The 15,808-nt window shown below is 42.0% G+C and overlaps 1 protein-coding gene across 1 annotated transcript in view; it reads left to right on the top strand.

Moving 5' to 3' along the window:
• Nucleotides 1-10,320: 10,320 nt before the first annotated feature.
• Nucleotides 10,321-15,808, top strand: part of LOC106544662 (cytochrome P450 2J2-like) — a 26,127-nt gene continuing 20,639 nt past the window's right edge. Inside the window, exon 1 of the mRNA XM_087726097.1 lies at nucleotides 10,321-10,494. Coding sequence (XP_087582223.1) covers nucleotides 10,321-10,494 — 174 coding nt within the window. The remainder of the gene's footprint in view (nucleotides 10,495-15,808) is intronic.

Here is a 15,808-nt window from a genome sequence, read left to right as displayed (position 1 = left end):
AACTTGAGCCTTCGCCCCCTCCCACCGCATTCCTGCGGCTTGGCGCCTTCGGGATACCACTAGGTCGGTGGGTGGTGCTCTTCCTGGCCGGAGGGAGGGTTGTCCAGTGGGCTTATTTTCAGGGGAGGGTTTACATTTTTGCCCACCCAAAAAATGTGCCATGGCCTTATTATCAGGACAAGTTGTATTTTTGGGGAAATATTGTATTTCTGAGGAGGTCTTAACTAGGGATAAGGATGGGCTTTACACCCACCACCACCACCACCTCTTGCCATTCCTCCTCTGCCTCTTTTTCCAATCAGATCCAGCCATCTATTGGACACAGCATTGGAACAGTTCTTCCAATTTTTTTGAGATGCGTTGCCTCATCGATTCATCCCTCTACAATCCTTCTTGAAATTAGTCCATTAGAACCAAATAATTCTACCCCAGGTCTCTGGGAAATTCTTCAAAGTTGTCTGAAAATTTCCATTTTGGTGTTGCAATAAACCTGCAGGAAGGGATTATGCAAACAGTGAGAATATCTGAGGGCCAAGGACCATTTTATATGGTGGTGTGTTGAGCCATGGTGGTACAGTGGTTAGAATGCAGTACTGCCAGCTAATTCTTCTGAGTGCCAGCAGTTTAATTCTTACTGGCTTAAGGTTGATTCAGCCTTCCATACTACTGAGATCAGTAAAATGAGGACCCAGATTTTTGGGGTCAATATACTGACTCTGTAAACTGCTGAGTGCTATGAAGCACCATGGAGCGGGTTTTTTTCTATCTTTATCCAGTCGGTGACAACTCACTCACTCTGAGAGAAAGGAAATATGTATTCAGGTTGATTTTCCTCAACATGTTGAATCACAAACCTTCCAGGTTCCTTTTAGTGTAATCTTATTACACACAACCACAAAGATGAAGAATGTGATGAATGTTGTTTCTATGATTTTGTAACTTGCTTGTCTCCATTGATTTTATATTATATTGTGGTATCCAAACCTCACTTTTTTGAGTGGTATCTCAGTATGCTCTGCAAAATGTAAATGAATCCTTATATCGAGAAAGACTAGAGATTCTTAACTGAATAGTTCATTCTATAGATGCTTCAAACAATTATTTTTCAAGCTATTATTCTCACTCATTAAAAATATTTCATGCATACCTTAATTCCAGTAATGCCAAAATATTAGAGGGTAGAATAAGAAGCAATGGGTGGAAACTAATTAAGAAGAGAAGCAACTTAGAACTGAGGAGAAATTTCCTGACAGTTAGAACAATCAATCAGTGGAACAGCTTGCCTCCAGAAGTTGTGAGTGCCCCAACACTGGAAGTCTTTAAGAAGATGTTGGATAGCCATTTGTTTGAAATGGTATAGGGTTTCCTGCCTAGGCAGGGGTTGGACTAGAAGACCTCCAAGGTCCCTTCCAACTCTGCTATTGTATTGTATTATATTATTTCACTGTGTTTTTATTTCATTGTATCCAACTGAGCATAGAACCCAAAGCCTATTGCAGATTCACGGAATTTCATATTGTCAATGACACAGATACACTTCTTAATAAAGCATTGATTACACTAGGGCTGGCTTGCTGAGTTATCTTTAATTAATAAGTTCTATTACACCATCTTGTTGTTATTAATAACAGGAGAGCCATTATAATGTGAATATTAATGAGAGGGTTTTTAAAATCAGATCAGCTATTTGACCCCTCACTGTGCACTGTATGTTTTGGTGGTAATGTGATCTGTGCTATATTTTTTCAACATTGTTTTTCCATTGAAGACAAGAAGTTGCTGGAATTGCTGGAATACATATAAATATTTATTTAAAAAGTAGCTGATGACCTGCCATTGCCCAGGCATTTATAGACGTTGAAGTATTTTTCTGACAGGGATCCATTGAGAGGGGCCTTTCTTCCCCCTGCTCATCATCCCTGCCCTCTCCCTTTCCTCTCCCATGCGCTCCGCTTTTCTGCCATGTCTACGATCCTGGTACATTGCCCTAAATCTATCAGGGACTTCACCATTGGTCCACTGGAGACCGAACGTCACAGCTGGTTTTCCAGAGGAAGCTGTGACGGAACTAACATTACAAACACTTGCCACTCTAGGACACTGCACTCACTCTCCTTAATGGGCCAGGCACCCCAGAGTTATGCTGGAACACACACACACACAGACAGACACACACACACACACACACACACACCAGAGGTATCTCCACCCCCCAGTATTTGTTTCCAGAAGGTAAGTCATCTGTGTACCAGGTTGGATTGGATTGGATTTATTACATTTATATGCCGCCCTTTTCCCCGAAGGGGACTCAGGGCGGCTCACAATTCAAGTCGGGAAGGGGGGTACAGACAGGGGATAAAAAGACAAACATAACAATACACAATTTAAAAAACACACAACAACCATACCATTCGAGGAGGGGGGCAAAAAGCTCTTTAGCCCCAGGCCTGTCGGAACAGCCAGGTTTTAAGGGCTTTGCGGAAGGCCTGGAGGGTGGTGAGGGTTCGAATCTCCATGGGGAGCTCATTCCAGAGGGTCGGAGCAGCCACAGAGAAGGCTCTCCTCTGGGTAGTCGCCAGTTGGCATTGGCCGGCGGATGGAATTCGGAGGAGGCCTAATCTGTGGGATCTGATCGGTCTATTGGAGGTAATTGGAGGTTTGATTTAAATTGCTCGAGGCGCTCCAGAGTTATGCTGGAACACACACACACACACACACACACACACACTAGGGGTGCCCCATACCCATTATTTGTTTCCAGAGGTTAAGTCATCTATGTACCAAGTTTAGTCAAAATTGCTTGTGATGAAAATGCTGAAGCATTTTCTTCCAGCTTATTGTTGTGGCATTGTAATAATTCTCTGTTTTGTTGGAATACATAGATTGGTCACCATGAAGCAAGATTACCACAGTTATCACAACTGTCATAACCACTTGCATAGACAATATTACAATAATTGATTTAATTGCAACAGAAACAATCAACATAGTGTTAGTTCACAACCAAAAGCGATCACCAGTTCTTCCTACCCTGATCAAAGATATGATTGACAATGTGTCAGCCCCATTAGGTAGACCAGACCAGAAAGTCACTGCATGGGATGGTTGAAACTATTTTTATTTTATTTTATTGAGATTTGCTATAATAACAAAATTTGTGATTGCAAGTCTGATTGTACTTCCTCTCCAGGGGTGAAATTCAACTTTTTTCCCTACTGACTTCATGGGTGTGGCTTGGTGGGGGGAGGGTCATGTGACTGGGTGGGCATGGCCAACTCGATAGGGCGCCTCACCCAGCCCCTCCCTTCCCAGCTATTCCTTGTCATCAATGGCAGGAAAATGGGGAGGGGGATTTTCCTACCTACCATTCTTCCTCCAATCTGTGCTGAGCTTCAGGAATGGGTGACAGGCAGGAGAATCTCCCTCCCCATTTTCCTGCCTTTCACCAAAACGGCTCCATTTATTACTTTGATTTATTGTTTTTAACAGCCGAAGAAACCAATTCAATGACACACCACAGAGTATATTGAATGCATTTTCTTTTGTTCAATTGTGTCTGCTTCTTTGAGACTGTGTAGTTAAGTCCTTGCAGTTTTCTGGATAAGATTTTCAAAAGTGATTTGCATTGCCTTGACTGGCACAAGATCACATTGCTTACTTTGAGCCCAAGGCAGGGCTAGATCACATGGACTCCCAGTTTGTAGTCAATACACGTGTCATACCCAAAACCAACAACAGTTGGTGATTCTTCCAAACTTTTATTTTTTCATACCAATATATATATATATATATTTTGGGAGGTGGGGTGAACTAAGCATTCTGTTTTCTGCATCTATAATATATTCTACATACTATTAGAGGGGAACTGTCTTTACCCTCTTTCTCTCACAGATAATGTCTGGATTGAATCACCTCTTTGGAATGCCCTCCCTCCAAGGAATCCACATCCTTACTACATTCCATCACATCACCAAATTGCTTCTATTTAAAGGTTGGAGATAGGTAAAAACATGTTAAGTATTGTATTAACCCACTGGAATTTTGGGAAGGGATACAATACTACGGATGCTCCATCAACAGAGATTTTTAAGAAGAGATTGAAAAGCCGTTTGTCTTAAGTGATATAGGATCTCCTGCTTGAGTAGGTGATTGAACTAGAATAGGGGTCACTAGCCTGTGGACTGCAGCCATGAGAGGTTTGCATTCAGGCCATGGAAACAGCCAGCGAGTGAGCATGTGTGCATATGCATCCTCACTTGTGAAAACAGTGGGCAAGCATGCTTGCTCCATTTATGTGAGTAGCATATGTGCGTGTATGTTACTCATGCAAATGGAGTTGCATGTGTGCTTGCCAGCCACTAGCATAGAACCATCCCTTCTCCCATCCACCTGTCCACAAAGCCATAAAAGCTGGGGAATTCTGTACCAGAAGACTTCCAAGGCCCCTTCTAATTTTGACATTCTGTTAGTATAGTATATAATTATAAAGATAGAAATGATGATTAATAAAGACAAGCATCAATTGAAAAGCCACATCCTTTCATCCCAGAGCTCATTTGCTTGATTGGTTAAGTTTACTCCCCACTAGAAGAAAAAGAGATGATATTATTTTGAAGTAATAAAATAAATAATAATTTCCACACACAGCTTTGAAATAGGGGAGTTTTGTACAGTTTTGTCAATTCTTCAGATTGGCACAATCTGAACCAAGATGTCTAAATTATTCCAAATATTTAGTTGGACTGAAGTTACAGAGTTTGTATTTCACCAATATATCCTACTTTTATATTCACTGTTTCTAGCTTTGTTCCATCCTGATGGTTTAGTTTACAATTTCAATCTCCTTGGAGAAAAAGCACCATGAACTAGAAAGGGGAAACATCACGTTTGGGAAAGAAGTGGTAATAATAGGAAAATGTCTACAAATGACATTTCACCTTTCTCACTGTTATCTATACTGTAGAGCAGGGGTGTTAAACCTTGTGGACCATGGGCTAGATGTGTCACATGCTGGCTCTGCCCTGCCCGAACTAGCGAAGGGGGGGAAGTCCTGATACATCACATGATGATGCTGTGATGATGCGAGGTTGACACCCCTGCTGTAGAGCAAGGATGATCCCAATTCTACCTATGATGATGAGAGCTTGACTCATTGTGTTCTTGACCTCTTAATTGCTGGGACACAACTGGTGATGTTTTGCAATGGGCATTGCTACTCAGGGCAACTCATCCGGATATCTAAATTGGCAATGACATTCAACGTTTGGTTGGGAAATGCAATTCCTCTATGAAGTTTACACCAAATAAAATATTAATAAATGTATATTCCAGAGATAGTATAGATAGTTCTTGATCTGATTTCAGGATTATATTCAGCCTCAAGAAATGGTTGCCTTTTATGATTTACTACCAAAGCTTGAAAATCCTTTGCGTTTTTTGTGCAGGTTACTGGTATTTCTTCTTCCAATTTTAAACCATGTTCATCTTTTTCCAATAAAGCTTTTATTAATACATATCCAGCATGTAAGTTGAATGTATAAGAGGAGAGTATATAGCTTTGTCTCCTTTGCTAACCTGGAGTCAGTGTGTTTCAGCATATGCTGTCTAAATTGAGTTTCGCTGAATTTCTAGCCTGCATATGAGTTCCTCATGAAGACAATATTCTGTGATTCCTATTTTTCCAAGCACATTGCACCACTTGACATGATCAATACAATTGAAGGCCATTCTATAATCAATGAAATGTATAATTTTATTTCTGGTATTTCATTGATGTTCTTAATTATCTATGGTACATCAGCATTAAGATTTCTTTTCTTCAGTCTTTTCTAAAGCCAGCTGGAACACCTGGCATATTTTTTTCCATACAGGACTGTAATTTGTGTTGAATGATCATAAGCATAATTTTGCCACCATGGCAAAGATTATTATTATTTGTAATTATTTGTAATTATAGTTTATACATTCTTTAAGTCACCTCTGTTTGGTATTGGAATGTAGATTGACCTCCTCCAATCTGTTGGCCCACTGTGTCATTCTTCAGATTCATTGGCATAGTATGATTAGAAAGTTGATTTAATATTTGAGATTGTGTAGTGTGTGTGAGAGAGAGTGGTGGGATTCACATTTTTTTTTACTATCAGTTCTGTGGGCATGGCTAAGGAGGGTGTCATGTGACTGAGCGCATGTGGCCAACTTGATGTCACTCATGGCCATGCCTACTCAGTCACATGACACACCCCCAAGCCACGCCCACAGAAAAAGGTAGGGGAAAAATGAATAGCAATAGCAATAGCAATTTCTACCTATCTACCTATTTTCTGCCCAGGCCTGGTCTAATCTGTCAAAGGCCTCCTCCTGCAAGCCACTCCACCCTCCCTTCGCCAGTTGAACGTGTTGCCCTGTTGCCCTCTTTCAGCAGCCTCGGCCCTAGCCCCGCTTCTTCCACCACCACCGCCTCTTTCTTTAGGCTGCTTATCTTCCTCCCGTGGCAGCTGGTCCAGACTCCGGAAAGCAAGCTGACTTCCGGCGGTTTTCAGAGGCCTCCAGCCAGCCATTGGTACCAGAAAATGGCTAGCAAAGAGGTGGTGGTTGGGAGGTGGTTGGGAGGCTTCTTGCAGTGAGCTGCACTGGCTGCCTGTTGATCTCCGGGTGCACTTCAAGGTCCTACTCACCACCTATAAAGCGCTCCATGGTAGTGGATCTGGCTATTTGAGAGACCGCCTTCTGCCAATTACCTCCCTGCGTCCCATCAGATCGCATAGAGTTGGCCTCCTCCGTATTCCATCCGCCAGTCAGTGCCGACTGGCGACTACTCAGAGGAGAGCCTTCTCTGTTGCGGCTCCGACACTATGGAACAATCTCCCCGTGGAGATCCGTACCCTCACCACCGTCCAGGCCTTCCGCACAGCCCTCAAGAACTGGCTAGCCCGTCAGGCCTGGGGATAAGTCTACTTTCGCCCCTCCCGAATGCCGAGTGAATGTTGAATTTTACTGTTTAAATTACTTTTGTTCACATTTCTTTTTGTATTGTCCTGCACTCCCTTCCCCGTTGATTGTAAGCCGCCCTGAGTCCCCTCAGGGAAAAGGGCGGCCTATAAATGTCCAATAAATACCAAATACCAAAAAAATACCAGTCACATTGAAAAGGGAAGCTTGCCCGGGCAAGTCCCTCCAGCGCAGCAGACAATGGGATGTAGATGTAGATAAATTTATTTATAGGCCGCCCTTTTCCCTGAGGGGACTCAGGGCGGCTTACAACGTATAGGGAAGGGAGTACACACAATGACATATAACAACAGTACGTAATTAAAAATAGAAGCAACATTCATTCACCATTCGGGAGGGGATGGATTATAATCTTTAACCCCAGGCCTGACGGGATAGCCAGATCTTGAGGGCTGTGCAGAAGGTCTGGAGGGTGGTGATGGTACGAATCTCCATGGGGAGATCGTTCCAAAGGGTCGGAGCTACTACTGAAAAGGCTCTCCTCCGCGTAGTTGCCAGTCGACACTGACTGGCGGATGGAACTCGGAGGAGGCCTAATCTGTGTGATCTAATAGGTCGTAAGGAGGTAATTGGCAGAAGGCGGTCTCTCAAGTACCCAGATCCACTACCATGGAGGGCTTTATGGGTGGTAAGTAGCACCTTGAAGCGCACCTGGAGATCAACAGGTAGCCAGCGCAGCTCGCGGAGGATAAGTGTTATGTGGGCAAACCAAGGTGCACCCACAATCACTCGCGCGGCCGCATTCTGTACTAGCTGAAGTCGCCGGATGCTCTTCAAGGGCAGCCCCATGTAGAGCATGTTGCAGTATCCCAGCCTAGAGGTCACAAGGGCACGAGTGACTGTTGTGAGAGCCTCCCGGTTCAGGTAGGGTCACAACTGGCGCACCAGGCGAACCTGGGCAAATGCCCCCCTGGTCACAGCCGACAGATGATGATCAAAGGTCAGCTGTGGATCCAGGAGGACTCCCAAGTTGCGAACCCTGTCTGAGGGGTGTAATATTTGGCCCCCCAGCCTGAGTGATGGAACACTAGCCAAATTATTGTGAGGGAAACACAACAGCCACTCGGTCTTTTCCGGGTTGAGTACAAGCTTGTTAGCCCTCATCCAGTCCCTAATGGCTTCAAGGCCACGGTTCATCACGTCCACCGCTTCATTGAGTTGGCACGGGGCGGACAGATACAACTGAGTATCGTCCGCGTATTGGTGGTATCTTATCCCGTGCCTCCGAATGATCTCGCCCAGCGGTTTCATGTAGATGTTAAATAGTAGGGGGGACAGGACCGACCCCTGCGGCACCCCATATGTTAGGGGCCTAGGCATCGATCTCTGCCCCCCAATCAACACCGACTGCGACCTGTCCGAGAGGTAGGAGGAGAACCACTGCAAAACAGTGCCTCCCACCCCCACCTCCCGCAGTCGTCGCAGAAGGATACCATGGTCGATGGTATCGAAAGCCGCCGAGAGGTCAAGGAGAACCAAGATGGAGGCATGGCCTCCATCCCTGGCTCTCCAGAGATCATCGGTCAATGCGACCAAAGCGGTTTCTGTGCTGTAACCAGGCCTGAAGCCGGACTGGAATGGGTCAAGGTAACTGGCTTCCTCCAAGGACCGCTGGAGCTGGGAGGCCACCACCTTCTCAACAACCTTCCCAACAAAGGGGAGGTTGGAGACTGGACGATAATTGTTAAGAACGTTTGGATCCAAGGATGGTTTCTTCAGGAGGGGTCTCACCACCGCCGTTTTAAGTGCGGAGGGGAAGATCCCCTCCCAAAGGGAGGCGGTAACAACCGCCTGGATCCAGCCCCGTGTCACCTCTCCGCTGTTGGCAACCAGCCAGGAGGGACACGGGTCCAGTACACAGGTAGAGGCACTCACAGCTCTCATGGCCTTGTCCACGTCCCCAGGGGCAACATCCTGAAACTCAACCCAGCAATGGTCTGCCAAATTGTCCTCCTGTGCCTCGGCTGGATCTGCAAAGGTGGATTCCAAATCCGACCAAAACCGAGCAACTTTGTCCGCTAAGAACTGGACATAGTCTTCAGCCCTACCCTGCAAGGGGTCCCCCGTATCCCTCCTATTTAGGAGGGAACGGGTTATCCTAAACAGGGCGGCTGGGCGAGACTCAGCGGACACAACCAAGGTGGCAATATACGATCTTTTTGCTGTCGTAAGTGCCCTGATGTACTCCTTGGTGCAAGTTGTTAAGAGTGCTCGGCTCGATTCGGATTTATCGGACCTCCATAGGTGCTCTAGGCGTCTCCTCCGGCGCTTCCTCTCCCAGAGCTCCTCGGTAAACCAAGGGGGCCTCCGGGATCCGCCACCTCGGAGCGGCCGTAGTGGCATAATCCGGTCAAGGGACTCCGATGCTGCTGAGTGCCAGGCAGCAACCAGAGTCTCCACCGGACTGTGGGCGAGAGTGTCAGGAATAACCCCAAGCTCCGTCTGGAACCTCAAGGGGTCCATAAGTCGCCTGGGGTGGAACCACCTGGTCGGTTCCTCCTCCCTACAGTGGGGGTTTGGTCTCCGGAAGTCAAGCCTCAGTAGGCAGTGGTCTGACCACGACAGGGGTATGATCTCATTACCCCTCAGACCAAGATCACAAGTCCACTGCTCCAAGAGGAATACAAGGTCAAGCATGTGACCCGCTGAGTGGGTTGGGCCCCGAATTACCTGGGTCAAGCCCATGGCTGTCATGGAGGCCATGAACTCCTGTGCCCCATCAGAGTGTTCACGTGCATGTGCATGTGTGGCCAGCGCAAAGAACAGGATGGCATTGGAAGCAGCTTTTTCAGCAACTTCTGATAGTTTTCAGCTGCCTGCAGCCTTTTTTCCTTCAAGGCATCTGATCCCCCTTTTCCCCAGGACCTCAAACCATATGATCCTGTCCATCATTAAAACCATATTTCCAAGCAATCACCATGTTTCCAGTGTCTTTCTCCCCATTTGGAACTGAACCCAGAAGGACATTTCTTCCAACACATATAAACAATATTACTGATAATTGATCACCTACAAGGTCAGGGTTGGATTAGAGTGACTTTTGCTATTAAACATCTCATCAAAGGTTCCTCTGACTCTTTAACAATTAATTTTATCTCAAACATCTATAGAGAATCACATTCCTAGGCTTCTTGATTGAGGTGTCAGAAGGTGGCTTAATAAGTAGATATATATATATAAAGGCTGATAATAGCAGAACAACAAAGAGAAGGAGGAACAATATCACAAAAGAAAACCAAGTAACCGACAGAGAAGAAATCCACAAAGGTGATATAGGAGGCATTCAAAGTTAGAGAGTGAGAAGGCAATATAATGTTGCAACAACTATTATTTTGGACCATTATGATTCCATACAGGATTCTTTGCTTTTTGAAAAAGTTCTTCCCGTGCAAAGGCAAACGCTATCCGCCAGGACCTTTTCGGCTTCCTTTCATAGGAGGCCTCTGGCGGCTTGGGATTCATTTGTCAGAGAAGACTTTCAGCAAGGTACGTTTTTCTAAATTCTTGCTCCATCAAGAAGCAGAGGAGGAGGAGGTGCAAAGCTTTAGAAAGAAATAATTATTTTCATAGATTCCATGTAGATGCTACCTTTCTGTGGTACAATACTAAAGGTACCAATGGTTCAGTAAGGAAAATCATATGAGAAAGAAAAAAAACCATTTCAAAAAGGCTGTCTGAAGAGTAAGATTGAATGTTAAAAAAACATCAAGGTGAAGGGAATGTATGATTGCTTAATTAGAGAAAAGATAGACCAGTCTTCACTGGGCAAGTTCCTAGCAAAATTAGAGAGCTATCTGTCTGGTATATCTGGATTCTCCATTGTGCAGAGGACTAGATTCATCAGTGATCTGGCAACAATTTTTGAAAGAGTGGATTTCACAGGCTCGGCTTTCCCTCATATCTTAAAAAATAAAACTATTCAGAAAGGGAATCATATTCCTCTCAATAAGAGGAGTTTGCGAGTGGAACCAAGGGTGATGCTGACCTTTCTAGTGGATGGACTTGAAGCAGCAGACAGACAGACAGCTATGGGACATTTTGAAATTCTTATTGGACTAAGCAGTGAATGAGACTTGATGGCCTCAGACTCAGTGCCAGGTTCCAACTTCACATGACTGAGTCTGCATAATGTGCTATATGTTATCCCTCCCTCAAATAAGTAATTGAATGGGCAAGACTTCTCATGAAAATGATTATGTTTTTCTTTTTTCCCTTTTTATTTTACTGTTATAAGTCTTTATAACAAGATGATGTGAGGAATGGAATGGAATGGAATGGAATGGAATAGAATAGAATAGAATAGAATAGAATAGAATAGAATAGAATAGAATAGAATAGAATAGAATAGAATAGAATAGAATAGAATAGAATAGATGCCAGTTTGGTGAAGTGTTTAAGGCATCAAGCTAGAACACTGGGGACTGTGTGGCAAGAAGTTAGTTCTAGTTCTGCCTTAGGCACAAAATCAGCTGGATGACCTCGGGGTCAATCACTTACTCTCAGCCCTAGGAAGGAGGGAATGGCAAACCACTTCTGAAAGACTTGCCAAGAAAACTACAAGGACTTGTCCAGACTAGTTCCAAAAATCTGACATAAAAGAAAGAAAGAAAGAAAGAAAGAAAGAAAGAAAGAAAGAAAGAAAGAAAGAAAGAAAGAAAGAAAGAAAGAAAGAAAGAAAGAAAGAAAGGAGGGAGGGAGGGAGGGAGGAAGGAAGAAAGGAAAGAAAGAAAGAAATCCATACATTGTATTGTTTTATTTAAATTTTTATATATGAGTATATATGCAAATAAATAGACATACTATATACAAATTTCCATTGTGTTCTAACTACATAGGAGAAAAACCTTTTATTTTTATTTTTTATTTTTATTTTTATTTTAAAACAGCCCAGCATATTATGGTGCACATAGAAATTTACTTAGATAGGCATTAGCAGAAACAACAAAAATAGAAACCGGATGCAAAATGGAAGCAAAAATTGAAAGAAAGTTAAATAACAACAATGGAAGAAATAATGGAATGTGGCCATGTTATGTCTGTTGAAATTAGGGGGTGTCTTAGGGCAGGGTGCTTCTCACTTCATTCAGGGACAGTTAAGATTTAAAAGGAAAATATGTTCATCTGATTCAACATAGTTTTATTTAGGTTATATCATATTGATTGGGATTATTTTACTTTATATACACAGTAATATTTAACAAAACTCATGTCTGAATATAGCTTTATTCTCAATTCATTTATCATTTCAATAATGACAACTTGCTAAGTCGTAAGCTGCCACCCTCATTTTATCTTTGTCTAAAATTTATGTTAACCAGGCATGGTGTCAATAGTAGGTATTCTATTAATTTATACTTCATAATTTGAAAAAAATGAAATATAGTATTTTTTTTTTAAAAAAAGATGATGGTGATGATCTGATTTTGTGAATTGAAGCTTTTTTATAAGAGATAAAAAAGATTATTTACAGTAAGAGAAAACAAAATATATTTGCTAGTAATCTTTACTATAATATCAATTTGTAGTGAAGGACTTTGTTACTTTGTATGATTAACTACAACGGTTAAAATCCTAAGAAGTGTATTCACTCAACTTTCTTTATATTGTTGTTATAGTTTTGATTTAGTATGTTTTGCAAATCCAGCTGTTTGTAAGAAAATGAAATAATTCAATAATAAATGTTTGGGATCAATGCAGTCAAAGTGTAACTATACTAGAGATGAGAAAGCAGTAGTCACTGCACATTTAATGAGAAAAATGTTCCTCCACCACCTCTCTCTCCAATAAGCTAGCCATACCCTTACTGGGAATCGAACCTGGGCTGTATTACATATCAGGCAGTTATATTAGCCACTAAGCCACAGGCTCTCCTCCTTTATCAGCTAAGCCAGGGAAATAGGTATGTATTGTGTCACAACCCCTGGTATGCCCAAATATGGGAGGGAGCATACTGCTTCCCTTTTCTGTCTATCAACTCACTCTGGGAGCCATCCAGGCAGAAAGCCTTTTTTTTTAACAAGGCAACATAAAAAAATGGCTTTCTGTCTGGATGGCTCCCAGAGTGAGTTGATAGACAGAAAAGGGAAGCAGTATGCTCCTTCCCATATTTGGGCATACCAGGGGTTGTGACACAATACACACACACACACACACACACACACATATATATATTTGAGTTGCACAAAATAAAAGCGGGATGTAAATTAATCAAACAAATGAATGCATTGACTCAGAATTCTATTTGACCACAATGCAAAGTATTCCTATATTCCAAGTTTTAAGGGATCTGGAAATAGTGCTAGAAATGCCATTTTGTGGGTGGTGCTTCATATTATGTTCTCTAAAGAGCTTATTAAAAGGATTGATATCTTTGTAATATCATCCGTGGCTTGACTTCTAGGCCAATCAGATTTTAGGGCAGGTTTTAAAGGCTGGGTTTTAAAGAGAGGTTTAAAAGTAATTGATCATTAGGTTTTATATCCTGTGACTTCAACAACAAAGATATACACATATACACAACTCATTAAATTGTATGCATTGCCACTATTATTATGATAATAACCATTCTTATATCACATGTATTCCACATGCTGCTGGTATCCTTGTTTACAATTCTTCCTTTTCCTCAACAATTGGTACACTATCTCAGAAAACTATTCCGTGTATGTAGTGAAACAAGTTATAATTTATGAAAATTATGCTACAGTGGTTGGGGAAGATATTTACAGTTTTTGACTTCTAATAGACACCAAAGCTTTATGCAGCAGCAGGGTCTGTTATGAAGTAAAATTGTGCAATTAACAGTAATACCTTTAAAAAAAACTGTCAATGATATTTTAGTGCACGGACCTCAACTCTTATAGAGAATGGGCAAAAGTGGAATCTGAACTTCATGAGCTACATATTAAATCAGTTTGCTTAACCAGTTTACAAAATATGATATACTCCTGTATCTTACCATTCTAGATAATTAACAAATAAGTACAATGACGAGAACCAGCGAAATAATTTCTCAATATCCATCTAAAGAAACCATCTTAAAATCTCAGTTTGAAAGTAAAAAATAATTAAGCAAATTGATAAAAAGCTAAAACATGACACACCCACATCTAATTGGACTCTGAGCCCTGGGGAATGGGATTATTTCCAATGGCTTCCAGATCAGCAAGGATGGTGGAGGCTGCCTCCAGTTCCCACTTCATGGGCTGTGGGCACACAGAATAACTCCTCTCAGGTGAAGAGCACATACAGAAACACACACACACACTCATGAGGGCTTTCAGGTTTATAGATTTTTATTCAAGATGCAGCAACCTCGTTTCTTGGGATTGTTTTGTTGTTGTTGTTGTTGTTTGCTATTGCATTAACCTAGCAAAGCAAAACAGGTTTTTGCTCCAGGCAATGTTTTCATCAAGTCATCTGAACTAATTATGTTTGATGCAAGTTAAAGTAGAAAGGAGCATTAACAAGCTTTCCAAATTCTGTTTATCATGCCCTAACTGGTTTATAAATGTTGGAATTTTTAGGCCCAGGCATATGTTATGTATTATGATCATCACTATCTTAGGTTTTTATTGCTGTATGATGTTTTTTTGGTTTAATCTTCTGTGCGCTACCTAGGTCATGGTTATGTGATTGGTATACTTAAACAAATAAGTAAGTCAAAACTGCTGTTTCTTGACTTGGAAAGCTTTGAAAAGATGCCACAAATCATATTGACTAAAGTTCTTATCATCATCCACCTGGATTATTGCAACGTGTTCTATATAAGGCCTCTTGTTGCTCAAGGCAGGCTTTAGTTATTTTATGTGTTGCACAAATCCAGAACGGGGTTAATTTACTATCAGCTTCAATGTATTAAGACTCCTGGGTGTACTGGAATGTAGGGTAATTATGTAAGCAAACAGTCAGGTTATAACTTTTTTTTTAGCCCACAACAATGTAATGACAAACATCCAAACTGTTGCCAGAAAACCTCAGGGATGTAATCATCAAGAACCAAGCTTGATTTGAGGGAGTCCTTTTTTGAACCTCTCAGTCCTCTGAATCCTAAAAATATCAAATTAATCCAATTTTTCCTTGTGGGACTTAATTTCTGCTCTCCTGAGCACCCTCATTGCCATATTCACACAGTTCTCCTCCTATATCTGATTTAACATGATGCCCTAAACCTTGCAATGACCTCTGAGAGTCATCATTGTGTCTCCATAACAATGTGCTGAAATACTAGAGCTAAACCTATTCTATTGCATTTTCAATTATTTATGTTAAGTCATGCATGGGCTGATGAATTTCATGTCTTCACTCTCTCTATCCTGACCAGCTGACCAATGCCATTAAAAAAGAAATTACAGGAGCTTTGAAAGCCAGAGTTTTGAGCATTTTTGCAACTCCCAAAAGATAGGGGGGGGGTGTAATGAAGAGATCAGGGGCCATTCTGAAGTGGTGCTCCTACAGAAACTGGAAGTATAAATTGGAGCTACAACATTGCCAGCATGGAGTGCATCATGTTAGGCCACCACCTTCATATAAGTCAGCACAGCATACCCTCTATTATTTGCATATAGCATCTTGAGTTGGCATATTAGGGCAAACATAAGAATGTGACACCTTAAGTTGTCTTAGGCTATCTCAGCTGAAGGAAGACATCAAGAAACAAAAAGATACAGGCAGAACTATGATTAGTAAATGGGTAATGGGCTTTTTTACCCCAGAATAAGAAGGCAATGTGGATTTGCCCTTAATTCCTGGTCTTATTACTATCCCCACTGTCTTTCTCTGAACCTCAGATCTGTTTGTT

The sequence above is a fragment of the Thamnophis sirtalis genome, unplaced genomic scaffold (genome assembly GCF_051295495.1).
Source record: "Thamnophis sirtalis isolate CommonGarterSnake01/CBP01778 unplaced genomic scaffold, rThaSir2_p1.2 scaffold_11, whole genome shotgun sequence".
NCBI lineage: Eukaryota > Metazoa > Chordata > Lepidosauria > Squamata > Natricidae > Thamnophis > Thamnophis sirtalis.
Note: the sequence above shows the minus strand (reverse complement) of the source record. Positions and strands in the feature narration are given on the sequence as shown.